The 19,617-nt window shown below is 39.6% G+C and overlaps 2 protein-coding genes across 5 annotated transcripts in view; one reads left to right on the top strand and one right to left on the bottom strand.

Annotated features, from left to right (window-relative positions):
• Positions 1-1,532: 1,532 nt before the first annotated feature.
• Positions 1,533-17,349, bottom strand: fbxo21 (F-box protein 21). 3 transcript variants are annotated; one of them, XM_072664794.1, is made up of 12 exons: positions 17,109-17,349; positions 13,656-13,791; positions 12,378-12,487; positions 12,141-12,262; positions 11,141-11,287; positions 10,031-10,167; positions 8,633-8,769; positions 7,484-7,663; positions 6,723-6,855; positions 5,992-6,182; positions 4,694-4,851; positions 1,533-3,161 (listed from the first exon to the last, which is right to left on the bottom strand). In XM_072664794.1, exons 1-12 carry the CDS (start codon positions 17,330-17,332, stop codon positions 2,920-2,922), a joined length of 1,917 nt encoding a protein of 638 aa, XP_072520895.1. In that variant the 5' UTR covers positions 17,333-17,349; the 3' UTR covers positions 1,533-2,919. The 3 variants fall into 3 exon arrangements, with proteins under 3 accessions (XP_072520895.1, XP_072520896.1, XP_072520897.1); XM_072664795.1 differs by having other exon boundaries at positions 7,484-7,660; XM_072664796.1 differs by having other exon boundaries at positions 12,378-12,472.
• A 1,635-nt stretch (positions 17,350-18,984) lies between these two features.
• The window catches only part of nf2a (NF2, moesin-ezrin-radixin like (MERLIN) tumor suppressor a), a 58,482-nt gene continuing 57,849 nt past the window's right edge, over positions 18,985-19,617 (top strand). Inside the window, exon 1 of one of the 2 annotated variants that reach the window (XM_072664503.1) lies at positions 18,985-19,130. The gene's annotated coding sequence lies outside the window, so the exon portion shown is untranslated. Of the gene's footprint in view, positions 19,176-19,617 lie in introns of both variants that reach the window. The other variant, XM_072664502.1, reaches the window with a different exon arrangement.

The following is a 19,617-nucleotide window of genomic DNA, read 5'->3' as shown; positions in this document are numbered from 1 at the left end:
AACCCTCGTAATTATCTTCTAATCATCTTTTATAAATGTGTGTGTGTGTGTGTGTGTGTGTGTGTGTGTGTGTGTGTGTGTTGCAAATGTTTGTCCCTGCTAAGGAAAGAGCAGCCTGGTCTCTGAGGGATGTCCTCAGTTATTTCTGTGGTCAAAGATCAGGAACATTAAGCTTTATAATATAAGCTTTATTATTCTCATTACATTCTTTATTCACAAATGCAAACTAAGCAAAACCACTAACAAGTTTAATATTCTTCTGGTCAAAATTAAATGTAAAACTTTACATTTACCACATTTTTTTTTTTTTTTACATTTTTATAACTTAATAGTAGTAAATGTAAAGGTTTACAACTCTATTTTTACATTTCTATAACTTAATTGTGGTAAATGTAAAAGTTTATAACTATTTTTACATTTTTATAACTTAATTGTGGTAAATGTAATAGTTTACACCTCTCTTTTTGGAATTTTTACATTTCTATAAATGAATTGCGGTAAATGTAAAAGTTTACAACTCCTTGGAATTGTTACCTTATTAGAACTTACTTGTGGTACATGTAAAAGTTTATAGCTCTCATCTGGGAATCCTCACAGTTTTATAACTTAATTATGGAAAATGTAAAAGTTTACATCTTTCTTATAACTTACTTGTGGTACATTTTTACATTTTTGTAACTTAATTGGGGTAAATGTAAAAGTTTAGACAGCTTGATTACCACTTCTAGGCAAAGTTAAAGAAGCTTTACAACTTTGTACAAGTCAGTACAGCAGTGTACTACTCCCGTTCAGTCATTTTTATTCTATATTATAAAATGTTGGCAACTTCTTTGGGTATTGCAAAGATCCAGATCATATTTGGTCATTCAGGTGTTTTTAATGTTGAGTGTTTTCTCTGGCTGTGATGTGTTGACCGGTGGAAACATAATATAATACACAAATATAAACTAAGCATAACTGCTCAAGTTTAATATTCTTTTGTTTAAAATTAAATGTGTTGCTCCTAAACTAAAATATATTAAATCCTTAAAATATGAAATTCTTGGAACTTCTTGAAACATTTGTATATACTCCTAAATCTTTTTTTCGGTTACTGTTCATGTATGTGCAGCACGTACTGTTTTATCATTTATATTGAAAAATGATATATAAAACGAGAGTAGTAAGTAAATAATTTACAACTTACTGAAAGTAGTTTATGGAGCTCACTAAAATGTCCAAAATACAGATTTATTTATTAAAATAGTTAGTTAAACACAATAATGAGATTATATATATATATATATAATGCGTGTGTGTGTGTGTGTGTATGTATGTTAGCATCTTTTTTTTATTCTTAAACCTGCACAACTGCAAATATTCTTTTGTAAAAATGGAAGTACAGAAGGGTGTGCTAATGTCTCTGTAGAGGGTGTGCACTTAATTACCAAAAAAACCCAAAACAAAACAAACCAGGGACGCTGAAACTTTTGCTCATGTCTGTATAAGCAGATTAATATAATAGTAAAAAAAAAGCACTGGAGACCAGAAACTTTGAGCTTCTCTTTTTTTTTTTATTGAGACCCATTCTCTTGTCTCTGGCATCTACAACCATTTTCAAGCATTCATCCTTGTGATCTTATCACGAGACCACTTCCTCAAGCCCTTGTTTACTAGTGTTTTACTTGTAAATATATTAGAAAAATTACATCGGGTGACAATTTCTTACTTTTGTTTTAATATATCCTTCATAAGTGCATGAACATGGTTTGATCAAGGAGAAAACACACTCTCTCAGACTGATCAGATGAGCGTCAGTGCGGATTAAGAAATTACACTCGAGAAATGAGATCTTCAGATTTGTACAGCTTGAGTTTCAATAGTCCTAGTTCAATAGTTCTGATCCAGAACCAGCTCCAATCTGGGATTAGACTCAACAGCCTCAACCTGTAATCATTAAAAACTGAATCTGGGGGGGATTTCTTAGTGCACTGGATGCTGAAGTGTATTAACGAAACAGTTAGGATCATCCTAAAGCTACAGACCGTAAGGGGGGGGCTCTGTCCAACTCTGAGGGGCTTCTGAGAGGCTTCATGCACCCAGTCGTTCTCTTCTTGAACTGAGCTCGAACTCAAACATCATTTAAACTTGTCTAAGGTCAAGTCTTGGTCTATAACGGTGCAAAGCAAGGAAAGGCAACAGGGGCCGGAGCCCAGCACAGTTTGCTGCACAGATTTCCTTGCACTAACAGATCTACCAAACCTGGCAACTAACAGGGGAGCCAAATCAGGTGTGCCTGAGCAGGAAACCCACAAAACTGTCCAGGAATCCGGCCCTCCGTGACTGGAATCGCCTACCACTGCTTTAAATGAATACTTCTTTTCTGAATCTCTATCTGCTGGATTTGTAGTGTATGGTCAGTTACCACATACAGCAATTTCAGTAAGTGGACCTATCAGCTTCTTATAGTATGAAACCTCCACCTTTGGCTATCTTTGGTGGGACATTCTCTTATTCCAAGAGTAACCACTGTAATTCTGAACTGCTATTATTTAGTCAATCACTTTAAGCATTTACTCGCAGAATTCAGCAACTTCCCGTTGACTTCCATTGTAGCTCAGTTTGGAGTCGGTGGGTTCTCGGAAACCTTTTGAAATGGTCATCAGTGGTAATCAGTGGTCAGACACAGATGCAGCAGATAGAGATCAGGTTGAAAAGCGCTGGAATGTTCCGTTAAGAGCAAAGTTTCCACATCAACATCATACCCCAGACCTAGACTTCACTAGATCTGGGTACGTGAAACGTCCCCCAGTACGGCCAGACATGAGCAGGAGGCTGGATCTGTGTGAAAAGTGTGGGGAGCTTAGCGTTGGTGATGAAGGGTGAGTGAGAGAGAGAGAGAGAGAGAGAGAGAGAGAGAGAGAGGCGCCAGTATGTGGTCTAGGGAGCCGATGAGGCATTGTGGCTGTGGTGGTCAGTGCATGGCCCTGTGGGGTGCCCTGAGTTGGGGTTGTTTGTGTGGTACAGCTCCTGTACGGCACGCTGGGTCTCCGCCATGTCTTCTGGGTAACGCGTCTGGAGCTCCTCGTTGGCCACGTAGTGTGTGTCCGCGAACTCTGTGAAGTATCGCCCGACCTCGGGGTGGGCGATTTCTAACGGAGCAGAGTGAGGCTCCAGATTCTCTAAGGATGGACAGAAACAAAGGTCATGTAAGCATGTAATGTGTTATTTAAAGCCAGTGTTACAAGTGTTGAAAATGGTTGCTATGGTATCCACTTGCATTGCTATGATGTTGCCAAGTGTTTGGTAGGTGGTTAATATGGTTGTTGATTCTATATGGTTGCAACATTATTACTAGGTTGTTGCTATTGTGTTAGTAAGTAGTTGCTAGATTGGTGTTGCAAGGGGATTGCTATGGTGTCCCATGTGGTTGCTATGATGTTGCCAAGTGGTTGGTAGGTGGTTAATACAGGTGTTAATATTGTTGCAACAGTATTACTGGGTGGTTGCTTTAGTGTTGCTAAGTGGTTGCTAGATAGGTGCTATAGTGTTGCAAGGTGATCGCTATGGTATCCCATGTGCTTGCTAGGGTGTTGCTCAAGTGGTTGCTGTGGTACTCCTTGTGGTTGGTTGGACATTACTACTGTATTTGTATCCTCGAGACGTACGAGTCCACTTTTGCATATAGTGGCTCAGAGATTATACCATAATTACTTCGGACCTCACAATCTGATTGGCTTAGAGGCATTCTATGAGTTTGACCAACACACAGTACAATAGGACAGTCCTTGACAAGACTGACTGTACGTTCACATGGTCAGGAATGTCTCTTGGAGCCATTTCTAAACGTCTGCAGATGATCAGGTTATACATGTGTACCTAGGTACAGGTCATGGGGAGGTGTAGCCACTACAGTTACATGAGTTTTGGGTCACCATGAACTGAGAGGCTGCCGTCCAGGAAAGTAGAAGCCCCCTGCTCCAGAAAAAACACCTTTAAGGTCAACTTAAGTTTGCAGCTGACCAGACGGACCAAAAAAAAAAAAGACATTTGGAAGAACGCTTTATGGTCAGATGAGGACTGAGTTGTTTGGCCACAATGACCAGAGGTATATCTGAAGGAGTAAAGGTGAAGCATTCAGTCCCAAGAACACTGTTCCAACTGTTAAGATTGGCGGTGGTTGCATCATGACCAGGGGCTATTTTGTGGTCAGTGGAACTGGTATATTGCAAATGAATGGAATAATGAAGGACTACCACAGGTTTCCTCAGCGTGACCTCAAATCATCAGTTAGACAGTTAAGGTTGCCTGTGGAATGGATGTAGCAGGCTCAAGCTTTCAGCAACATCAAAACATCAAGCTTTTCCAAAGTCCTGACCTCAACCCTACATGCTTAAAAGTCAGGTCCGTTCCAGAAAAACAAGGCAATTACTTTAACTTGACGAAAGACGAGAGGTCAAATATGCAACCGCAAGTCTGCCAGAAATCTTGCTATGGGACTTTATCAAATATTAGGGGTGCTATATGTGCATCTATGGCATATGGCATCTGACTACAGATCAGTGTCATGAGAAAAGCTACTACGCGACTGTGGACACTGTGTAGGCCTACCTTCAGTGTAGGCCTAGGTCTTACAGGTGTTACAGGTACTGCTTCAGATAGTGGTTAGGTGCAGCTAGATGTTTATAGGGCTCAGTCCGAAGCTTCTGCTTACCCTGTGCTGCGTATCGGCAGGTGCCGTCCTGCACCAGAACGTTGTAGAACGGCTGATTGGCACCGTTGGACAGCTGATGGACTCTCATTGTAGTGATCCACTCTTGACTCATCGTGCATTTGGGATCCCATCCGTAAATAACACAGTTGTAACCTGACCTGCACATGGCAACCACAAGCGAAGATATCAAAAGTATATCCTCAAAAGTATTGGGACACCTGCTCATTCTGTTTTTTTTTTTTTTCTGAAATCAAGAGCATAGAAAAGGCTTTTCAGTTTCCAACAACTGTCCAGGGGAGGTTTTCTTCTAGTTCTAGGAGCATTGCTGTGAGGTCAGGATGTTGAATGATTACCACCTTACCTCATCATCCCCAACTCATCCCAGAAGTACTGGATGGAGCACCATCCATCAGTCCAGAGAACACAGTTCCACTGCTCCACAGCTCAATGCTGAAGGACTTCATGCCCCTCTAGTCCATGCCTTACATTAGGCATGGTGCCAATAGGTTCATGTCTATCTGCTCCAGAGAGTTTGGCTATTCTATTAGCAGTACTTCTCTACAGCAACTAGACAAGCTGAGTACGTGTGCACATCTGTAATGGAATGGGATGCAACTGCAATGGGGTGAATACCCAACGTCCTGAACTCACTAACGCTCTTGTCGCTGAATGCAGTTAAAGCCTCACAGCAATGCTCCTCCACAATCTAATAGAAAGCAGGAAAAGCTTTTATACCCTTGATTTCAGAAGATACAATTAATTAGCAGGTGTCCCAATACTTTTGTCCATAACCAACAATCAATAATCTATTCGCAACAATCCAAAATAATAGCCCTTATTTGAACTATGAGTAATAAAGCAATGCCTGGGCAGCACTCTCAAGTACTCTGTGAACTGCTGTACAGTTAGTACGGTTACAAACACAGCAAAGCTAACTTGTGAGTTTGTGTAATGTACCCAAATGCACTGTTTTTTTGTTATACAGAACACTCATGCCTGTTGACATCGCCAATAAACTGGAATTGATGTGAGCTGAACCGCTACACTCCTCTCTGTGGAAGAATGTGGCCAACCGACCCCACTGGGGACAGGTAAATGGATTCTAAATGGAGCTCAGGCTGCAAGTGCCTCTCTGCTTTGCTGAACACTGCTTTGACTCAGAACGCCCTCAAGGGGGGCATTCAAATGAGGAGTAACTGAAGCCGCTGTTCTCACGGCCTGCGATATCGAGTAAGTAAAGGACACTTGTGCAGACCACCTCTGTTGATCATCACTCTCTTATACACACAACCACACACCTCTTGTGTTTCATGACGAGGCCCACGGAGTACTGCACTTGGCCGTGTTCGGGGGCGCTGCGTCTCTTGACCTCTGGTTCTATGGGGTGCCTCTTATGCTGGATGTGCTCCAGAGTGTGCTGCACCAGGTATCCGACAGCTCCATGCTGAGAGGGGTCCAATGCCTGGATGTGCTGCAGTATATCCAGAACCTGATAAAGACAAGACAAAGGTTTAACCTAAGCCTGCCTTTTTGGATGCTAAATGTCTCAGAAATAAATAAACAATATAATTTTAATGGCATTTAATGCCACTGATAAGGATAATAACTTTCTTAGGAAAAGACAGCTTATTATTTAAGAAGTTAACATTACAGGTCATATAATGGAACTGATACACACAGTATGAATGATTGTTTTAATAAGAGGTTAATTTACAGTCGTTGTGTTTGATTTCTTAAATTTCCATAGATTATATAAACTTAAGACTTATTCAATATTTACATGGGAAACTGAGTTATTATTAAGTCATAGATGTAGAGAATGCAAGTCTTTTTAAAAGATAACCCCATAATTTGTCTTGAACCAGACAGTAACTACTGTTACTATAAATAATGATCACTTTTAAACTAAAGGCAATTTAATTTAGGTGTGTCTACACAGGTGACAGGCTGCCACTGCCCTGCCCTGTGGAAATCTGCTCTACTTGGAGTAAAATTAGAAAGAAAAAAAAAAAAAAAAAAAAGTGCTGACCTTCTCAGGCCAAATGCCCAAGTGGAAGTAGAGTCGGGCCTGGAGGAGCAAATACTGGACGTTGTCAGGGTCAATGGTGAGGTAGAGATCCAGAGAGTCCCTCAGGAGCTGATATGACTTCTCATTGCCTTCTCTGCATGGAACAGTTGTGGAAACTAGTGTCAGTAATCAGACGCTCTCATAGCCTGTTTAGCTGAGATCAGCACAGCGTTCAAAGAACAGAGACTTCTCTGTTCTCTATAAACAGCACAGCCAGGCATAGCCTGAATTCTGCTCATACAATTGTCCATTGTTTATAGGAAACATTATAACAGTGGACACAAGTACAGAGGTCTGGTTTCTGTCATACCTGAAGCAGTTTGAGACTAATGTGCGATGACTGCATGCAGTTTTGCATGGCGCTCCCTAGTGGATTCCTGATAACAATTAGTGTAATGTTGTTTTGTACAATTTTAGTGAAAAAAGAAATGCAAAAGTGCACACCAGGAAATCTTTTCTGAAGATCTCAGGCCTTAATTAGCTTGTTAGGGCTATGGCTTGCTCATGTTAGGAAGGGTAAGGTGATGCAAAGGGTAAGGTTTTATCAATGCTCTGACTTCTCAAACCTTGTCCCAGCAATAAACAGCCATAGGCTCCTCTAAGCAGCTGTCCAGCACTCTAACCATTAACATTCATTGTTTTTAGGTAGCAGTTTCCCCATTCATATATATAGTCATATATACACACACACACACACACACACACACGAGACAGTGACTCACCCCCTCTTTCCGATGTTGAGCAGGTTGCCCACCATCCTCAGCAGCAGCTCAGTGGTGCTGATGGAGCTGTAGTAGTCTGCTGTCACCTGCTGACGGATCAGGTACTCGCACTCTTTAGCAGTCAGCTGCTTCCCCTTCCCAAACGCATCGATGTAAACGTAGTCGTAGATATCATCACTACTGCACACAAGAGCAAAAGAAGGTTTAAGGTGAATTAATTTACTTAATATTTTTCACCCCCTGCCAAAATTTCCCTTTTAATACCTTAAAGTACCACAAATAATACCATACTGAAATCCAGAAGTATGTAGTACTCGTATATTTTATTCAAAACTGATAGGGGGATCCTTTTTGTCACCATAGGTCTGCTGTTGGCTGGAGATTCTTTAGTACGTACAGTAGTTTGAATTAGTTAAATTACGTACTGATTAAATCTCTTAAACCTTGATCTGAAACAAGGATTAGAACTGGATCAGGCCAATCCTTTAAACATGCCAGTTATCAGACATCCCTGCATTTAATATCTCTAGTAGTAGAAATAAGGCACTTTCTGACCTTACATTTTAAAATAATAATAATAATAATAATAATTTAAAGACTGTATGGGTCAGTTTCAGGGATGGGACCAGACAAGGATTAAGACCAATCTTTGACTACACAGCATTTAGAATCAAGATTTTTCATTGAACAAAAACCTGTATTTAACGGCTAGGCTTAATACCTACCTGGTCCTATAAGAAAATTCCTTATTTTTACTGTTAGAGATATTACATTTAAGGTTATCTGATTCTGACATATTTTAACGGATCAGCTCCATCCAGTTCTAACCCTTGCTTTAGATTGAGGGATTAAGAAACATTTTTTTAAACAACTTTTTAAGTATTAAGTATGTAAATGATAACAATTTTATGATACAGGATGTTTACTGCGATACACATAATCACAAACAAAATGAATCAGTAGCGACCGATTCTTAAAAACTACCATTTCAACAGTCTCCCATACTGAGTACAGTGATTTTCACTCAAAACGTGCTGCACTTCATCCAGTTAAACCCGTCTGATTCCACTGCTCGTAATGAAACGTGCAGCTGTCTTCGATATACTTAGAAAAGCATATTGCGTATGACTGCACAGTAGAAATGCCCACCTGGTCTGGCGCTGGCACCAACGTAACAGGAAATGGTTGGGGAAGTTGACTGGCTCCAGGCGGACACCCAGCTTTCTTGCCAGCATCATATACAACACAGATAGGCTGATGGGAATGCCGGTCCGCCGCAGTAGCACCTAACCAGAATATAAGATTTCAACAACATCCTATAATAAAGGTACCTCCATTACTTGGAAGGCCAACCAACCCAATCCCCACCATCTCTTTTAGTAGCCACCATCTCTTTTCGCACTGCCATTAAAACAGCATCGCTAGGGAGCTAGCGCGCTCGGAGTAGAAGCGCAGCTCCCCAGCTCCGATGCAACAGCTAACAGAAGTCTGGGCTGACCAACATCACGCTAGGAGTGATGTGGGGAGAAAGTGCCATCAACCCACCCCCAAGGCCAATTGTGCTCTCTCTGACACTGGCTGCTGATGGCAAGCAGCATGACCCGGGATTCCAGCTAGAGGTCGGCCGATATCCGTGTTTAGTAGTGCAGATTTAAAGTCAGGCATGTTCGTGTTCGTGGTGAAAGAGGGGTAGAGTGAGAAAGACTGCTGTTATTTGCACTAAAAGATTTTTGATGCTAGTGCAAGTGCACAAAATTTTTTTTTCTTCAATTGATTACTTGAGGAAATTTGTGTTTGTGTTAATTTGCATTAATGTTATTATTAATTTTTATAGATTTTATATTTTTTTTATTTTTCAGTTTCATTTATTTTTGTTTATAAAGATGGTTCAAGTCAGTGTTCAATAACTGATGAAGTTTAGAAATGTTGTGCATCCACTTTTTATTATTAGTGTGACATTTTAGCATTCAAATAATTTCTCTGCTTTTTATTTGACCTGAAACACCCGTTTAAGGACGAATCTGGAAGAGACTCTCCTGAATAACTTGGAAATTAATCTATTGAAAGTATGTTGCAATGAACCCGTTTCGAATACTGATTCAAACGAAATGATTTAGTTCAGTTAATTGAGCAGCTCATTAGTGTTTTTTTCTTATAGTGATAAAGAGGTCTCATGACACACAGTTTGAGGGTAAAATTCCAGTGTAACAAATACGTCCCAACAACAATTTCATGACCTGGGGTCAGAAATTATTATATGTAAAATGACGATCTATTAAAGTGTTTGAATCGTTACATGTGTTGGGTTAGATCTTAGAAGCAAAAGGTACCCTTTTTTTGTCTAAAGCACACAGGCATGCAGGAGGTCACTTAGGGTCTTCAAGGCTTAAAGTGAAGGACAAAGTGCTGTAGAGAACTTTCCATATGTCACCATGGGCTCTAACGAGTTAATGCCACATGTATTCTACAGAACCAGTGACCATGAGAACATGCAGCATGTACATGAACACATGACACGTAGTTCAGTGTGCTGCAACAGTCACGTACCTGGTGTATGTATGAATTGAGTGGGTTGTAGTAGTCACATTCGTTGCCCTTGTACTGAAGCTGCTCATACAAAACCGCATTAAGGGAACAGATCACTTGCCTCTGAAGCTCAAAGTCTTCCACGACCAAGCAGTCACCTAAAAAAACAATGTGTTCAGATAAATGAGATTAGATGAGATTTAGAAAGCTCATCATTGACGTCAGGAACAAATCCTCATATCCTGCTTTAAAAAGTTTGACATGATGTGAATCTGGCAGTTGTTCTTTACATTGTGTCACAATTTAATGAGGAATGAACCAACGACTGTAGAAAAACATGGACAGCGCAACGTCTCTCAAAAGTGAAGCAACCACAAGTTTAGCGCCTCTACTGGCAAGTTGCAGTATGATGTGTAGCTCTACCCACCCCCCAATATGTTTCAATGACAAAACTCCACCCAATTTCCATCTCCAGGGTCTCCAAATTCCAACAGTTAGTTTTCCGTGTGCCCCCAGAACCTTATTCTGCTACCTCGTAAGAAGGCGAGGTTACACTTAGGAATTAAGTGATTGACAGCCTTGGCCGGAAGAGACCAGACCAGTTGTCTGCAGGACCTGCATGGCACCCTACCCGTACCTGAGATGCTGTGGAACTTCCATGAGCTGCACTTTTACTGCTGGAGCAATAGACTTACCAGACAAACTGGGAACCCAAGGGGGAAATCTGCTCTGCTTCTGCGCTGAAAGCTCAATGAAGACGGTTTGGGACACTGAACTTGGTCTGGGAGAAGGGGGCAGGTCTACCAAATGACTAGGTGAGTGTGGCTCCGCCTCTGGTGTCTACTGAGCAGACTCTGGTTGCAGATTTGACAACATGGCAGATAGTTTTGCCTTCATTTCTATAGATTGCAAGGGGAATTGAACAACATTCGTTCATGTTTTTTTACAGTCCTGGAAGTACTGGAAGGGACCAATGTTCCAAAATGACCCAGAATAAAATTTTTATCCACTGATCGTCCATTAGAAGTTAAGAAGGTTGCTGTTTTGGAGATACAAAGTTTGGTTCTGACAGTGACGTTGAACATGTGCTGAAAACCATGTTTTTAATTTGCCTGAAAACATCTGACCAACCTTGGCTTGTTCTCAGGCTCGGATGAGAGGCGTTTTTCACCCGTAGGAACTTCTTTACCTTCTCGGTGATGTCGTTCAGTTGGGCAGATATACTTTCCAGAGTGACATCAGCCAGGGGGTTGCAATACTGATCGACTAATACAGCACCTGAAGAGAAAGGAAAGAGGATCATGTAGGATTTAAGGAAACATGTGGATGATGTAAGGACAAATACCAGGCTTCAAGATGGCTCCTAGTTCTTAATGAAACCAAAGGTGGCTTTTCTATGGCATCGCTCAAAGAACCATTATTTTTAACAGTGTACACTTTCCTCCAGTCACGAAGGTGGTCAGTGGAGATGCATTTCAGACAAGGTCTGATGTAAACAGGTGTAGATCTCCCTGTCTAGTTGCTATGAACAGGGACACATTGCCTGTTTGCATGTTTGTGGACACCCCTTCTGATGAATGCATTCAGCTTTTTTTAAGCTGCACCCATTGCTGACACAGACACAGCTCGTCTAGCCCCTGTAGAGAAGCTCTGTCAATAGAATAGGACTCTCTGGATCAGATAAACATGAACCTATTGGCACCATGCTGCCTAATGCCAGGGGTGGACTAGAGGGGTATAAAGCCCCCCAGCATTGAGCTGTGGAGCAGTGGAACTAACTGTGTTTTCTGGAACGATGGTGGTGCCCCATCCAATACTTTTGAGATGAGTTGCAGAGTTGGGGATAAGATGGGGTGGTGATTATCCAACAGTCTGACCTCATTAATGTTCCTGAAGCTGAAAAGGTCTTGGAGCAATGCTCCAGAATCTACCAGAATGCCTTGCCAGTGTGGTGGAGACGGCTTCTCCAACAATACCTTGATTATACCCTGTTAATACCCTTGATTTCAGACAACGAATGAGGAGGTGTCCGAATTCTTTTGTCCATATAGGTCTGCTTGATTTTGGAAATCTTGGAAATCCATTTTTGTAGGGATGCTGTTAGCTAGATCTCTCAGAAGAATGATTTCACCTTCCAGTGCAGACTGCTCTTCTGGAGGACGCTCCAGGAAGGCCTTCAGACTCCTTAAGATGTTCTGCTGGCGAAGGAAGTATAGGATTTTCTTTGCATAGTACTTGAGTGTCAAGCTTTTTCTGAAGGAGAGACAGAGACGAACAGAGAGCGCTCAATATTCTGGACGCATATAAAGATAAGTGAAAAAAAAGACCCCAAAAAAGGAAACAACAACAAAACAAACACTGTTCTGACCTTCTGTCAGAGTTGAGAATGGAGAGGAGCTCGTCTTCACAGAAATGTTCGGGAGCACCCAGGGACTCGATCTCTGTAAAGCTGTCCCCCAAAACCTGGCCAACGCAAGGCTGAGTTACAGACCTCTGGGTTAGTGCTTCAAAAACAGCAACGACCCACTTACCTCATACATCTACCAGCCCTTCAACTCACCTCTGCGTTAAAGGGATAGTTGCTCGTTTGATTGATTGATATGTAGTGTAAGAATAAAGATGTGTAAATCTGAGTTTGCCAAACTATCAATTTAAAGGGGGATTCCACATCTATATTTCTTTATTTCTGCACATCTGTCGTTATTAAGATATAAATAAACTGGTCTAAGGTGGTTGGTGTGAAATGGTGCATTACAGAAACATTAGATTTCTTTACAGTAACAGGAACCAGGGGTTGCAATGTCAAATACAGCCAATTTATCCCCTATCCAAAATGACCCGTGTAGCTAAGTGAGCGTTCTAAATGGAATACTGCATTTACGGTTGGTGCTTTTGTATGAACAGTTGCCAGACTAAGTAGGTGAGCCTATTGGAATGACCTAGATTTCTGCATTTCTGGCCTGTACTATAGATTTATGCAATGTGCTCAATAAAAGAAAGCACACGTGTTATTAGTTCAGTTAGTTTGTGTTAGTCTGTATTTGTTTCTACAGAAATCAATGCAGAAATTCAGGTAATTTCAAAGGGTTTCCTTGCAACTGTGTGTGTGTGCATTTGTTGTTTTTGACTTTTTGACCTACTGTGAATCTGGAAGTTGGCCTTTACTTTGTACCCCAATTTCAGGATGAACAGACCAATAGAAAAGCTCCAATGAAATTGAATAAAATCTATTACATTGACTTCTATTGAAAGTTAATTTCAATATTAAAATGTTTTCCTTCTCCTGTAAAGGTTTTTGTTTGACAACAGCATGAGTATATGTTTTAGGCCATTACTCATCTTAAAACAATCATAAAACACGATCATAGATATTCTCCAATATATTTGTAACAATTTCATGTAACAACTTTTATTTTTTTAAGGGAGCTGACATCAGTGGGTTTCTCTAGAATACAGCATATTCACACCAGACCACTTTAAATGATTTATTATTAACATTATAATGAGAGATCTGTGCAGAAATGTGGAAAATATGTGGCTTTCCGCTTTAACAAGGACTACATTTACTTACAATACAGTCGTTTTCAGGATTTATAACGGTCTGCTGCAGGCCTGCTGCAGGCCTACTACAGGTAACGTCACTTACAACTTCTGTGAAGAATCTCTTGGAGATGGACACGACTGTTCTTTGGATCTGTTGACACACCATGTGCCTGGTCCTGTACTCCTTCTGCCAATCGTAGGATTCATTCTGCCGATAAAGTCTCTGCAGTCTGGGCCACCTGGGGAGGGAAGGAAGGAAAGAAGCAGAGAAAGAAAGAAAGAAGGAAAGAGAAAGAAATGAAGGAAGGGAGACAGACAGACAGACAGACAGACAGACAGACAGACCCATTATTTATTCTCACCGAAAAATACCACTCAGCTCAGACTAAACAGAGTTTAATACATCAAACAATCTGCTTACACTTCAAGGGACTGCGCTCAGGTCCAGACTTCTGTTCCTCACGCTTATAACCACACCCACTGATTAGCCAGAACATTAGCCTAATATTGAGAAGACCCCCCACCCCCCCTCGTGCCACCACAACAGATCTAAGCATTCGTACAAGTCCTGCTGTGAGATGGGGCCTCCATAGATCACCTCTATAAGCCTTGAGTGCCCATGAAGCAGTCACCGGTTCACCAGTTACCCTTCATTGGACCACTTTTGGTACTCAGGAAGACCCGACAAGACCTGCCTGACGTTCTGGGGATGTTCTGACCCAGTCGTCTAGCCATCGCAAGGCCATGGCCCTGGTGGAAGTGTCTCCATGGATCACACAAAGGACAACACACAGCGGTTGTCCTTTCTTGGGGAACTTTCGGTAGGTACTGACCACTGCATACCAGAAAAACACAATGCCCTTCAAGAACGGACTGTTCACTTGCTGCCTAATATGCAGATCCCACCCTTTAACAGACGCCACTGTAGATGAAGATAATCAATGATTTTCACTTCATCGGTCAGTGGTGCTAATGTTGTAGGTGATAGGTGTTGTAGGTGTAAGCTACACATCACACTGTGCACAAGCTGCTGGCATGTAAAGCTATTTGTAAAGCTATTTATCTGGACAGTCAGCTTTTGTTCATCCAGAAAAAATAACAATAGAATAAATAGAAATTAACAAACATTTTATTGAGATTGGATTTGTTAACCATTTACAGAGCTCTCCTGAAGAAAGGCCAGTATTTCCAGGTCCCATCCATCCATCACCACAAGTGCTTCAGTGAAGTAAATCAGGTAAGCTGCTGGTGGAACTGAACAAATCTGTATGGTGTCTCGAGGTCACAGTGTTCTTCTGAGCAACACCTCTGGCTACTGCCCACTGACTTTGTTTATACAGTTTTGTTATATAGTAATTTTCTTTTTTTTTTTTTTTACAGGCAAGGCATAGTGTTTAAGGCTACCTCTGACCCTTGGAAATTGGAATAAAAAAAAACTTATCTGGGTACTAGGTGTTTATTTGCTCAGTAGAACACTAATATTATATTTAAAATAAATATTAATAACAGTATACAAAAAGTCATGGTTTTACATCAACGCATAGGGCTGTGACAATAATATTTTTTGGACGATAAAGTGTCCCAGAAATAATTGCGATAAATGATGTTATTGTCATTTTGTCATATTGTTTAATGTCACTGATAATGAATAATGCATTTATACCTTTTTTAAAAAGCAATGAACTTTTAATTAATAATAGTCTGAGATGTTTTATATTTATGTCTATATTGTTTGTTTATTTATATGTATATATGATTTAGTTTGGCTTTCTTTCACCTACTAGCCTCAAGTAACATGGCACCACCTGTCGCCGGCTGCTCTCTGCGAATGAAAGCTCTGGATTCTTTGCCTACATGATAGATGTCTCTGCATGCTCGCAGACCTGAGCTCGCCAACGACTGGCTCTTATGTTGGTAACGTTCAGAGAAACACTTTAAATAATGTGCTTAGTTGCCTAAAGCCTCTGCATAGTACTGTATATAATATGAATAATACATCTTAATAATATAACCTGAATAATAAGGATCATACTGTAGGTATAATTATGTGTAGTTATGCAATTTGTAAGTCTTCTGCACATGTTGTCCTCCTGAAGCTTTAATCTTTGTTCTAGGCCAAAATGTATGAAAATTTGTACAAAGAATACTTGATCAGAGTTGCGTCATAAACAACAACAAATGTAACTTGGCAGCTGTTTGCTGCTGGCAAAAGGGGACCGCACAAGATTATCTGAGAATTTTAGCAGGTTATTCAAGGCCAATCTTTTTTTTTTCTCCCAACTTCAACTGAAAGATAACAGCAGATAGGTGTATGTAAATGTTGTGGTGCTGTAGACTTGCATTGGCAGTCCCATCTAACCTAGTCCTATCTCTTTATCAATAGGGCCCAGTTTCCAAGACCCAGGTTAAGCGTAGGCCTAGTAAGCCTAGGCTGACAAACAGAAGGACAACCCTACACACAATCAAGGCAGGTGTACTGCATGTTTTTATAGATAAGCATACTATAATGATCGGTGGGGTGTATAACAATGCTGTAGTCAGGAGGAAAAGGTCTTAATGACCTAAACGAGGGTTAATTATCAGGGCACGGGTGGCAGGAGTGACATCAGCTAGGGGTCTACCGGTCACTGTAAAGCAATACAGTTATTTTGATGGCTCACATTTGTCCTGTGATGTCCTCCAGTTAAAATGATGTACATCATATGGGCTATAGGCTTTGCGGTCCCCAGATTTCAACCTAATTAAACACCTAAGAGGTGATTTGGGCCAACAGGTCAGACAACACTGTCCACCACCACCACCATCAAAACACATACTAAGGGAACATCTTTTGGATGAACGGTGTGTTAACCCTCCCGTACAGTTGTAGAGATGTGCAGAATCTATTCTAAGGCACACTGAAGCAGTTCTGGAGCACTTTGTTCTTGGGTTTCCTTTAATCTGTCATTCCTTTAATCTGTCACTCGTCTGTAGAGTAAAGGTTTGGGGTTTTTTTTTGTAATGGTGCAATTTAGCAAGTTACACACACACAAACAAACAACACAAAATTGGCCACATTATAATGAATACAATTAACACAATCTCAGTATCACTAATTACTAAATTATGATTGCAATAATAATAATAATAATAATAATAATAATAACAATAGTAATAAGTATTTATTTAAGTTATTACTTACATATATACATTGTTGCTATTATTAATAGGCTTACAGGCTCATTTGGACTTGATTTGATGCAGTTGCAGCACTCAGCATGAAGCAAGAAGGTGTTTCCTTCTAATTGTCCGTTCCACCTTAAATGGTGCACTTACAGTACATACACGCACCAATAGCTGCAACTGTAATCCGTACAATTTAAGGTGGACCAGAAAAGTTCCAATAATAACCAGGGAAATACGAGGTCAACTTCAGTCAGCAGTGTTTGTGCTGCATTAGCAAAACGCCAGATGTCATGCAAAGTGCTCCCAACACGGCTGAGAAACACACAAGACTGTAATTACTGAGGAAGGAGCGCGATGATAGCATTTAGAGAAAGCTGGGCGTGTGTTTAACCTGAGTTTGTACTGGTGGCTCCAGACCTTCCCGCTGCCGTGACACACGTCGTGCAGTCGCCTGCAGCAGCACGACACGCTGGAAATGTCGATGTGGTTCAACACGGGGAAGCACAAAATGTACTCCAACACCTCCGTGGGAAGGTCGGTCAGTTTCTTGCCCCGCGTTTCCGACGTTTCTCCGTTTGCTCCCGAAAGCCGCTCTCCGTTACAAGGCGTCGCCATCTTTTCTGTTTACTCCAATGACATCATCGCGGAGGCCACGCCCTCGTTGAACCCGAGCCCACGCCCCGTTCTGGCGCAGGGGGCGGAGCTTCGGGTGCTGTGAGGCTTGAGGTTTCAGTGGTGCTAAAATAAACTCTTAGATTTATGATTATATTTATCATAATTATCATTTATACATGTTTATATAATAGAGACAGACCAATATAGGTATGAACACAGGGAATGATGAGGAATAGCAGGATGGTATTTAGCCTTACATTTATCATTCATTACAGCATGATATATATATTAATCATATAATAATAAAAGTATAATATCATTTTTTAATTTAATTTATTATATACATTTAAAATATGTTTAAATTAATTTGATGGTAGATATGTCAGTTCCATTCATCTAGACATATAGACACAGAGAGATAGGTAGATAGATAGATAGATAGAGATAAATAGATAAATAAATAAATAAAATAAAAATATATCTAAATACATAAATAAAATAAATAGGTAGGTAGATAGATAAATAAATAAATAAATAGATACAAATATAGATTAATATAAAAGATAAATATATACATAGATAGACATTTAAATTAATTAAATAAATAGATAAAATAAAGTGGTAGATAGATAGATAGCTAGAAAGATAAATAAATACATAGGTAGACAGATAGTTAGATAAATAAATAAATAGATAAATAAATAAATAGATACAAATATAGATTAATAAATATAAACATATAGATTAAACAAATATAAATTAAATAGGTAGATAGTAAAGCTAGATAAATAGATACAATAAATAAATAAAATAGGTAGATGATTAGATAAATAAAAAAATAGATAGATAAATATATAGATAGATTAATTAAATAAATAGCTAGATAGACAACTAGATAGGTAGGCAGATAGCTAAATAAATAAAAATATAGATGAAATAATAAAAAGATAAATATATACATAGATAGATATTTAAATGAATCAATAAATAGATAAAATAAAGAGGTAGATAGATAGCTAGATAAATAAATAAATAGATAATTATATAAATAAATAGATAAACATATAGATAAATAAATTAAATAAATAGGTAGATAGATAGCTAGATAAATAAATAAGTAGATAAACATATAGATAAATAAATGAAATAAATAGGTAGATGGTAAAGCTAGATAAATAGATAAAATAAATAAATAAATAAAAGTAGGTAGATAATTATATAAATAAATAAATAGATAGATAAATATATAGATAGATTAATTAAATAAATATCTAGATAGACAACTAGATAGATACATAAATAAATAAATAGGTAGGCATATAGCTAAACAAATAAAAATATAGATGAAATAATAAAAAGATACATATTTACATAGATATTTAAATTAATTAATTAAATAAATAGATAATTAGATAAACATATAGATAAATAAATTAAATAGGTATATAGTTAGATAAATAAATAGATAGAGAAACATATAGATAGATTAATTAAATAAAGGTAGATAGATAAATAAATACATAGATAGACAGATAGCTAGAAAATTAAATAAATATATAGATATATAGATAGTGTTTAGTGGTCGCTCCTGTTTGGAGTCTCTGTGGGATCTCTGTGGCGATGGCTCTGCGCATCTCGAGCGAACGTTGATGTGCATGAAGGCGATTGCTGCTGGCCGGCTCTCACGGCATGAGGAAGAAAATTCACCGAGTTCATGAGAAAACTGCAGCCGTTCACCTGCCTGCCCTGATCATCCAGCAGCACAGGGGACAGGAGGTCTTCGTCTGGGGTTCTTCATGTAGGAGCTGTTGGATCTGAGCAGATTATGGCTTCTGTGTGTGAAGTATGTACTTTAGCAGCTGGAGTCTGGGCTTAGTTAGCTAGCCAGTTAGCCAGCAGGCTAACAACAAGTGTTTACAGCAGCAACAGTGTCAACTTTATTGATGTATTTGGACTTATTTCGGTGGTACAGTCTGTAGTTATCCAGTATAAACTGTAACAGGTGTTTAGCTAGCTAGTTTTCTTGCTGTTATGGGTAACTTAAGGTGAATCCAGGCAAATCCAGGTCCAGAATGTAAAAATCCCCCTCTGTTGTTTACTTATGTAACCTTGGTTACCTTATATTATACTTTAGTAACCAAACCTGGCCCTGGAGGAACCCCTGCCCTCCCCACTTTAGTGTTCAACCTGTTTCCAACACACCTGGTTAACAAGCCCTTCCTGAGCTTCCTGAACCCACCAAGATGTGCAGGACAGGGGTGGTTCTCCAGGACCACTGGGGACAC

The sequence above is a fragment of the Salminus brasiliensis genome, chromosome 20 (genome assembly GCF_030463535.1).
Source record: "Salminus brasiliensis chromosome 20, fSalBra1.hap2, whole genome shotgun sequence".
NCBI classification, from domain to species: domain Eukaryota; kingdom Metazoa; phylum Chordata; class Actinopteri; order Characiformes; family Bryconidae; genus Salminus; species Salminus brasiliensis.
This window is presented reverse-complemented; position numbering and strand designations above follow the sequence as displayed.

Bases quoted from the DNA above. Each gene is read 5' to 3' on its own strand.
- fbxo21 (XM_072664794.1), bottom strand. From the start codon at position 17,332: ATGGCGACGCCTTGTAACGGAGAGCGGCTTTCGGGAGCAAACGGAGAA. The intron at 11,288-12,140 runs GTGAAATCATTC...CTTTCTCTTCAG, and splicing joins AGAGCAGTCTGCACTGGAAG to GTGCTGTATTAGTCGATCAG. The intron at 4,852-5,991 runs GTGTGTGGTTGT...TGCCATGTGCAG, and splicing joins CTCGTCATGAAACACAAGAG to GTCAGGTTACAACTGTGTTA.